Source organism: Octopus bimaculoides, chromosome 11 (genome assembly GCF_001194135.2).
Source record: "Octopus bimaculoides isolate UCB-OBI-ISO-001 chromosome 11, ASM119413v2, whole genome shotgun sequence".
NCBI classification, from domain to species: Eukaryota; Metazoa; Mollusca; class Cephalopoda; order Octopoda; family Octopodidae; genus Octopus; species Octopus bimaculoides.
The window spans coordinates 67,549,784-67,560,184 of record NC_068991.1 but is presented as its reverse complement, the minus strand read 5'-3'; the positions used below and the strand labels follow the sequence as shown (position 1 = coordinate 67,560,184).

The 10,401-nt window shown below is 39.2% G+C and overlaps 1 protein-coding gene across 1 annotated transcript in view; it reads left to right on the top strand.

The window, feature by feature from the left end:
- The window catches only part of LOC106873891 (tectonin beta-propeller repeat-containing protein 2), a 54,450-nt gene that overhangs the window by 10,601 nt on the left and 33,448 nt on the right, over window positions 1-10,401 (top strand). Inside the window, exon 2 of the mRNA XM_014921416.2 lies at window positions 9,053-9,178. Coding sequence (XP_014776902.1) covers window positions 9,053-9,178 — 126 coding nt within the window. The remainder of the gene's footprint in view (window positions 1-9,052; window positions 9,179-10,401) is intronic.

Here is a 10,401-nt window from a genome sequence, read left to right as displayed (position 1 = left end):
TGGTGGTGGTGGTAGTAGTAGTAGTAGTAGTAATTGTGGTGATTGGTGGTGGTGGTGGTGGTAGTAGTAGTAGTAGTAGTAGTAGTAATTGTGGTGATTGGTGGTGGTGGTGGTGGTGGTAGTGGCGGTTGTGTGCAGTAGGTCGTGTTGAAGGTCATAGTTTTTCTTACTCATTACCTAATTGTTATCACTGGTAAAACACACACACACACACACACACACACACACACATCCCATGTTCTCTTTAAATCGTGCTATTAAATCTCTTAATCTTTGTGTGTCGTGATACTGTAGCCGTTGCCGTCATTGTTGTTGTTTATTAATGAGGTCCCTATTTTGACTTCAGCGAGGACCAGCAGTGGGACAAGCAAGCAAAAGAGTCTCTTGGTGGTCAATCAGCAGGCTCGAAATAGCAGCTGAAATTTCCATCGAATTAAGCCCCTTGCTCTCTTGAAAAAACAAGTGTTACATAAGATAATCCTTGATGTATTATATCTGAAAGATGAAGAAAGTAGACAGGATCATTAATGGAAAATATTTGACCATAGGGTTGCTGATCAGTCTGACCTGGGGCTAAACAGCAACAGCAGCAAGAAGGTAGCGCAATATCATGCTTAATCCTTAATTAATTTAAACATTATTTTTCTGCTGGGGTTTGTTTTGTGCATCCTATGTCGATTATTATATAAACATCATCATCATCATCATCATCATCATCATCGTTTAACGTCTGCTTTCCATGCTAGCATGGGTTGGACGATTTGACTGAGGACTGGTGAAACCAGATGGCTACGCCAGGCTCCAATCTGATTTGGCAGAGTTTCTACAGCTGGATGCCCTTCCTAACGCCAACCACTCCGAGAGTGTAGTGGGTGCTTTTACGTGCCACCGGCATGAAGGTCAGTCAGGAGGTACTGACAATGGCCACGCTCGAAATGGTATATTTTACATGCCACCCACACAGGAGCCAGTCCAGCAGCACTGGCAACGAACTCACTCAAATGTCTTTTCACGTGCCACTGGCACAAGTGCCAGGAAGGCGATGTTGATAACGGTCACGCTCAAATGGTGCTATTTACGTGCCACCGGCATGAAAGCCAGACAGCTGGTGCTCTGGCAACGATCACGCTCAGATGGTGCTCTTAGTGATCTACTGGTACAGGTGCCATCACGATTTCGCTTTCGCTTGCCCCAACAGGTCTTTGCAAGCCGAGTTTAGTGTTCAATTATCAAAAGTTTCGAATTTTGGCACAAGGCCAGCAATTTCGGTGGGGAAGGAAGGGCTAAGGTGACTACATTGACCCCAGTGCTCAACTGGTACTTATTTTATCAACCCCCAAAATGATGAAAGGTAAAGTCAACCTCAGTAAAATTTGAACTTGGATCATAAAGACAGGTGACATACCTCTAAGCATTTCGTGCAGTGTGCCAACGATTCTTCCACCTCACCTGCTAAACATATTTAGATATTGATTTTAAATTTTGGCATAAGGCCAACAATTTCAAGGGTGGGAATAAGTTGATTACATTGACCCCCAATGCTCAACTGGTACTAATCTTATATACAGTTCTATATTTAAGAGATGAGGAATTATTTGCATTATTTACATTATTTACATTTGATGGATATTTGTCCTCATCTTGTTTCTTGTTAACACAACTTTCAGCTGATATACCCTCCAGCCTTCTTCAGGTGTCTTTGGGAAATTGGAACCTGGGTTCTCATTCCTAAGGTATTTTTCGATATTATTATTATTAATATTATTATTATTATTATTCAGGTCACTGCCTGGATCTGAGTTCAATTCCAGGCAGTGACCTGAATAATAATAATAATAATAATAATAATAATAATAATAATAATAACATCGAAAAATACCTTAAGAATGAGAACCCAGGTTCCAATTTCCCAAAGACACCTGATTACGGCTGGAGGGTATATCAGCCGAAACGTTGTGTTAACAACAAACAAGATGAGGACAAATATTCGTCAAATGTAAATAATGTGGTACTTATTTTATCAACCCTGAAAGAATGGAAGACAAAGTCAACCTCGGTGGAATTTGAACTCAGAACATAAAGATGGATGAAATGCTGCTCAGCATTTTGTTCGGCATGTTAAGGATTCAACCACTGCACCTCATAAAAATATATTTAGATATTGACTAACAAAAGCACCAACACAGCACTGTTTCAAACATGTGTGCATATAAAGCCATCTGATGGATTCTCCTGTTGTAGAGCAGTGCTCTGCAACTGATATGCTGCGGCACACTGCTGTGCCACAAGACGATGCTGGGTGTGCCGCAGTCATCATCATCATCATCGTTTAACATCCGCTTTCCATGCTAGCATGGGTTGGACAATTTGACTTAGGACTTGTGAACCAGACGGCTGCACCAGTCTCCAATTTGATTTGGCAATGTTTCTACAGCTGGATGCCCTTCCTAACGCCAACCACTCCGAGAGTGTAGTGGGTGCTTTTACGTGCCACCGGCATGAGGACCTGTCACACAGTACTGGCAACGGCCACGCTCAAAAAGGTGTTTTTTACATGCCATGCCACCTGCATGCGAGCCAGTCCAGCGGCACTGGCAACAACATAACCTGAATATAATTTTTTCGCTATACTTTTAACTCAGGTGTGCCACCAAATTTTGAAAAGAATATATGTGTACCACAAGTTTAAAACGGTTGTGGAGCACTAGTCTATAGCAGTGCTCTGCAACTGATATGCTGATGTGCCACAAGACGATGCTGGGTGTGCTGCAGTGTAACCCGAATATAATTTTTTTCCCTATACTTTTAGTGGAATTGTGCCACCAAATTTTGAAAAATTTGAAATTTATTATTATTATTATTATTATTATTATTATTATTATTATTCAGTAATCTTATTTTTATCACATGCTTTCACTGCACCACTGGGCGCAGCTGTGTGCCTTGGGTATGTGCTGTGGTTTGCTGCAGTGCTCTTATTTTCACTGTATTGAAAGTACTTTACACAGGATGTGTGCAGTGCCCAGTAGTGCTATTTTCTGTACGTTATATATTCTTGTAAGTCCTGGTGTTTTTGTTATGTATTTGTCTGAATATTGTTTTATTATACCTAATGCGCCTACTATGATAGGAATTGTTTCTGTTTTTAGGCTCCTCATATGAGTTACCTCTATTTCCAGATCTTTGTATTTTGAAAGTTTCTCCATTTCTTTTAGAGAAACATTGTCATCTGTTGGTATTGATAGATCGATTAGAAGGCGTCTTTTTTCTTGGTGATCTCAAGGCAGCTAGCTGGCAGAATCAATACTGCACCAGATAAAATGCTGAACAGCATTTCGTCTGTTTTTATGTGTCACTACTTGGCAGTTGGTGTTGGTTTGTTTTTACACCCCTGTAACTTTGCAGTGCAACAAACAGAGCCTGATAGAATTAGAACCAGACTAAAACTCCTCAAAGCAATACCTTAGTATGGCCACATAGAGAGAGAGAGAGAGAGAGAGAGAGAGAGAGAGAGAGAGAGAAAGTGTGTGTGTGTTTGTGTGTAAAATAGCCTTCTTTGTTTTTGAGCCTTTTTTACTGAAAGGAGAAATAAATTAGAAGCTAAAATAGCTCCACTTAGAAATGTTACTTATAATTCTGTAATATTCTGTAAACACAATATAATTTCTATATTCAACTAATTACAATTCCTCAATTAGAAAGAATTGTCATTATGACATCATCATTGGAAATACATGTGAAAGTCAAGAACTAAAACAATTGGGGTATTTTTTTTTTTGTCATACGTATTGCCATTCAGTTTCATTTATGGTAACATTGGTTGACTCACAGGTTCAAATTCCACCTAAGCTATTGTGTCCTTAACTGAAATAAAGTTCCCTGTCTAACTCTTAATAAGTAGATACTACTTCAATTTCTCATAAGAGATTCATTTGTAAAATAGTTACACACAACAGTTTTTCCTAATCAAAACCCTAGAATGAGACAATCGGGCACAACTGTTTGAATGTTGACGAATGGGCATGGCTGAATGGTTATTCAACTTGTTTTGGCAACAGTACATTTTGGCTCAGAGGCATACACGGGCGTTAGGAAGGGCATCCAGCTGTAGAAACTCTGCCAAATTTAGATTGGAGCCTGGTGTTGCCATCCGGTTTCACCAGTCCTCAGTCAAGTCGTCCAACCCATGCTAGCATGGAAAGCGGACGTTAAACGATGATGATGATGATGATGATGATGATATATATATATTTTCACTCAATTATTGAGCGAAAACACCTAAAAGCTCCAGGAGGCTCCGGCAGGGGATGGTGGCGAACCCTGCTGTACTCTTTCACCACAACTTTCTATCACTCTTACTTCCTGTTTCTGCTGTGCCTGTAATTCAAAGGGTCAGCCTTGTCGCACTGTGTCATGCTGAATATCCCCGAGAACTACGTTAAGGGTACACGTGTCTGTGGAGTGCTCAGCTACTTGCACGTTAATTTCACGAGCAGGCTGTTCCGTTGATCGGATCAACTGGAACCCTCGACGTCGTAAGCGACGGAGTGCCAACAAAAAATATATATATATATACATACACACAGTAATCCCTCAATTATCACAGATGTTACATTCCAAAACTTCCCACAGAAATAATTAAAATCTAAGAAAATATAAATACCTATTGACCACAGAAACCCAGAGGAATCTGCATGATAATGCCTGGATACTCAATGTTGAAGAATTGTGGAGGATGAAGAGAAATGAATTTAAAAATTCATTCTGTTTTATGACACCGTCTGAGATTAATGGGGTGGGGAGAAAGAGATATGAAGATCCAGGTACCCTTGTTTGAATGTTTGTAACAGTATAGACTTGTGATGTTAAACTGGGTGACAGATTGTGTCACCCTTTCAACAACAACCACACTCTATCCAACAGGTTCACATAAAAAGATTATCCATCTTCTCAATTTGGTCAGGCATCGAGCTTTGAAAATTGAAGGTGAGCGATATTCAAATCAATCTCAGAAGCATCAGAAGACTTTTAAAATGTTGCACACAGCTCCCTTCTCCTCTGACTAAATCATAATAATTGTTTTTAATTTAAACACAAAGCACTCTGTTTTGAAGGGAACGGATTAGTAAATACCATTAGCCCCAATATTTGACTGGTACTTTAACAACCTCAGAGGGATGAAAAGCAAAGTTGACCTTAGTGAGATTTGAACTCAGAGCATAAAGAGCATTTTGTCCAACACTCTGATGATTCTGCCCATAAGTCACCCTTGACTGAATTATAATAATGGTTTCTGTGACTTCTCAATGCAGAGACTTAGCAGTTCAACCTGGAGAGACTTCCTGATCTCCAAACTATGCACTCTTTTGAGTAACATTACTCCAGAGATCCTTTGGAGGAATCCCATTTCAGCCCATTGTTTCAGAATTGTCCTCTTTTGGCCATTATCCAACATTCATGACCATGGGTGAAGATGAGTTTCGCTTTTTTACTAGCCTCTCTTCTTCTGAGGACCGAATGCTAAAGCTGATGCCAGCACCTGCAATTCTTGCATTCACTTCAGACTTGCAATTAGAATGTCTCAGGTAAGAATTACAAGACGGATTCTTCAAGCTGAGCCAACTAGTAGGAGACCTTGGAATAGACCAAGAATGAAATGGTTGGATAATATCCAAAGTCTCGGTTGTATTTGGGAATCCTACCAGAAAGTCTAATGATGGTTGCTTCTGATAGGACCCTGTGGTAGAGGTGCCTGGGGACTCTATCCCATGACCTTCCTAGGAACAGTGAGCAGAGATGGATGGATGGTTTATGATTTAGGCTCATGGCCAGTAATTTTGTAGGGTAGGGAGTTAATACCATCAATCTGAGTACTTTACTGGTATTTTATTGACTCCAAAACGATAAAAGACAAGTTAACTTTCACAGGGTTGCCTGGTCCAGGAATCGAAACCACAATCTTACAATAATGATGCTGACATCCTAACCGCTAAGCCACGTGCCTCCACAAAATGATTATGTAAATAAATAAATTTATTAATCCAAATTACATCAAATATTTTTTTATCGATTACAATAAGTAAAGATTACCAAAAACATTTTTTTCAGAAATTGCATTAAAAAATCAGATTAAGCCCTTTGGCAGCTTGGCTGATTTGGGCAATTTGGTTGGAGGTCAAAAAAAATAAATAAATAGGTCAGTAATTATATAAAAAGGAAAAAAAAAATCAGTCCTGAATCCATGTATTATTGCCCTAACTAATAAATAGAAGGGATGCTGAGAATGAACCCTGGTATTTTAGATCTTATTGATTTCACATTCTGCATGACATTCACTCTCACAAACTATCTTAACCTTCACAGTCTCATCCACTCAAGAAAAACAACTACAGACTAACAAAGACACTCTTTGCTAGGCATGAGCAACTTTTTCAAGAAGTGAGCCATGTGAGTCATGGCTCATCATCTACGTCGAGGGTTCCAATTGATCCGATCAACGGAACAGCCTGCTCGTGAAATTAACGTGCAAGTGGTTGAGCACTCCACAGACACGTGTACCCTTAACGTAGCTCTCGGGGATATTCAGCGTGACACAGTGTGACAAGGCTGGCCCTTTGAAATACAGGCACAACAGAAACAGGAAGGAAGAGTGAGAGAAAGTTGTGGTGAAAGAGTACAGCAGGGTTCGCCACCATCCCCTGCCGGAGCCTCATAGAGCTTTAGGTGTTTTCACTCAATAAACACTCACAACGCCCAATCTAGGAATCGAAACCGTGATCTTATGACCGCGAGTTCGCTGCCCTAACCACTGGGCCATTGTGCCTCCATCATCTACTTACCAGCACTGCTAAAAATATTTAAGGTTAATCTTTCATTGGGTGTGCCCATTCAGAAAATCCTATGGTTTGCAGTTTGTCCATGTCTACTCCATATGATTTTCCTGCCTGTAAAGTGGTTGGCATCAGGAAGGGTTTCCAACCACAGAAATAATGCCAGTGCAGATATTGGAGTTCAATGCAGTCATTTGGCTTGTCAGATTCTATTGAACTATACATGAAATGCAGACATTGAATTACAATAATGATGATGATGATGGTGTTTGAGTGAGTATGATTACCAAAGTGTAGTCACTCACATCACCTATGAGTATGGTTTAGTAAAATGTACCACATCATCATTATCATCATTATCATCATCATCATCATCATCATCATCATTTAATGGCCATTGTCCATGCTGGCATGGGTTAGATGGGTTGACTAGGCTACCATGCTGGAAGGCTGCACCAGGCTCCAGTTTGATGGTTTTCTTCGGCTGAATGCCCTTCCTAACGCCAACCACTCCGAGAGTGTAATGGATGCTTTTATGTGCCACCAGCACGAGTGCCATTTGTGTGACACCGGTATCTGCCACGACTACGATTTTGCTCAGCTTGATGAGTCTTCTTCTCAAGCACAACATAATGCCAAAGGCCTTGGTCATTGCCTCTGTGGGGCCTAACACTCAAAAGGAACTCGGCCACTTTACCCCCATGGGGCCCAATGCTCAAAAGGAGCTCAGTCACCTCACTTCCTTGAGGCCTGCTCATTAGTAGTACCATACTATCACTAATTGTTTTTAGGTGTCCTTGTTGTTATAAGCTGGCATAGGCACCTACTTGACACTCCTGACCTTTGACCCAGTGGCACACCAGTATTTGACAACTAGAGGGAGGGAGGGATAAAGAACTGCAGCAGCACTTATCTGGTACTCATTTTCAGCTGAGTAGACTGGAGCAACATAAAATGAAGTGCCTTGCTCAAGGACACAACATTCTGCTCAATCCAGGAATTGAACCCGCAACATTATAATCATGAGCCAAACACCATTACCACTAAGCTATGCTCCCTTATTAAGTCCTTAATATATTACACATAAAAGAAGTGATGGTTTTGACTGTGCAGACCGATGGTCAAAGACAGTTCCAAACTGTTTGTGGTTAACCTGAGCCTAAACACCAATGGCAGTAACAACAACAAGGCATGAGACCTTGTTTAAAGATTTTTCCATGTTGACAACTATAGAGATAATTATTTGTTCTGATCTAGTATTTATCTCATTGGAAATATGACAGCTGTTTTTGTTTAGCACCAAGGCAGCCTTGATCTAATAAACCTCTGATCAAAAGGTGTTCTAGATATGACCATCCTGTCATTTTTTTCAAAACTGATGCATCAGGTACTGTATTGATGTGCTCTTCCTGTTTTAAGCTTTAAAAACAGTTAGGTGTGATTTAAGGATGGGTTTGGTTGTTTGCGCCTTTAGCAAGGCGCAGGAGTGGCTGTGTGGTAAGTAACTTGCTTACCAACCACATGGTTCCGGGTTCAGTCCCACTGCATGGCACCTTGGGCAAGTGTCTTTTACTATAGCCTCAGGCCGACCAAAGCCTTGTGAGTGGATTTGGTAGACAGAAACTGAAAGAAGCCCGTTGTATATATGTATATATATATATGTGTGTGTGTTTGTGTGTCAGTGTTTGTCCCCCTAACATCGATTGACAACCGATGCTGGTGTGTTTACGTCCCCGTAACTTAGCAGTTCGGCAAAAGAGACTGATAGAATAAGTACTAGGCTTACAAAGAATAAGTCCTGGGGTCGATTCGCTCGACTAAAGGCGGTGCTCCAGTATGGCCGCAGTCAAATGATTGAAACAAGTAAAAGAGTAAGTCAAACAACCATATAGAATCTTGCTGTTTGAATTGTGGCTCTGTTGTTCCATACCTTGGGTGTCCTATATCTACCTTGTACTGACTTATTGCTAGCTTAGCATTTTTTTAATCTAGCCCAATGGTTCTCAGCAATAAGGAAGGCTACATTAGTTGATTTAGTCTTAGACATTCAGTAAAAGAACAGGCATGAATGAAGCACTTCAGATTTTAGGACTTGTGCATTGAGACTGGCCTGGGGTTAAATAACAACAAAAGCAACAACAACCAATTTCTGAAGTAACGAAAAAACACTTTTATATCATTTTATATTTTATTTATTTATTCGTTTATTTGTATTCTTTCAGAAAAACGACGAATTGGTGACGTGTGTGAAGATCCAGCATGGAATTGACTACCAAGTGGCTGCTGGTACTTCTATGGGAGGTTTATATATGTTTAACATTCCATCAGATCTGGTAGCTAACCGAAAGGTAAGGGCTGTTGGTGAAATTGTTCAGGTTTCTGCTGGAAAGATTCCAACTTACAAAGCATTTTTTTTTTATCGTTAGAAAACCTTTTTTGCCAATCTTAACTATGATATTGATTACCTCTAAATTTGTAACCCTTGCAAAAAAAGGGTAGGGGGTCAATGAGGAAACCTCTACATGGTCATTTGAACTTCTTGGAAACATTAGCCAAATTCCCCTCAAATCACACCCTACATTTCCTCTAAGCTACACAGGTGCATAGCTCTGAGGTAGTTGTATTCGTACCAAGCACACCAAAATATTATCACTCATTTTAATTTACAGACATGTTCTTGATAAGTTTCCTGAAGGTCCGGTTGCCACACATTAGCTTTGAATTTGAAATATTTTTGCTTGGAGCTTCCAAAGTTTTCTGCTCAGTGTTGGAAAATTAAAGAGAAAGTTGCACCCTACCATCTTAAAAACAGGGAGACACATAATGGATTATGTAATCCTGTCTTAAGTATTTTGTGTTAAAAGAAAAAGCAGAGGGGACAGGGGTCTTAACTGGGATACCTTTGATCAAGGATCTACTGGATTAGGGCTCACATGGAGTCAAACAACAATGATAACATCTGAGGGATTTCCATTTCACTTGTGTTGGCCAAAGAAATATTAAACAGTATTAATGGAAAAAACTCAACCCTAATCTAATCAAAGTCTTACTGTTTAATATTTCTTTTTATTTTATGGGATAAATAACTAGTCTTTTTATTTAATTTCTTTGATTATACAATATCGTTAATTGTTTTATTATGACTTAAGTTATATAAAGTTTAATCTTTCATTCATAATAAAATTTTCATTCATATTCTTATATCTATTTATTCTATTCCTTTTCTTTGCGCAATATTTTCACGAGACTTCTTTTAAATAAACGTTTTAGTCTAAAATCTTCTAGTTTAAACTATTGCATCGTTTAGATATGTGCTACCTCTATCTTTATTATTTTAACCTAAAACTTTGTTCAAATTGTATTTTAAACAAAAAATTCATTAAAATTGGTTTTTGCATATAATATTCCTGTTAGCTTGTATTATAATGGACATAGGGCTGATTATGGAACGTTTATAATTTTGATATTTTTAATAATATTTTTCTATCTTAATATAATAAGTATTTTATATACATTCATTTGTTATTTATTGTTGGTTGATATATACATTCTTTTATTATTATTATTGCTG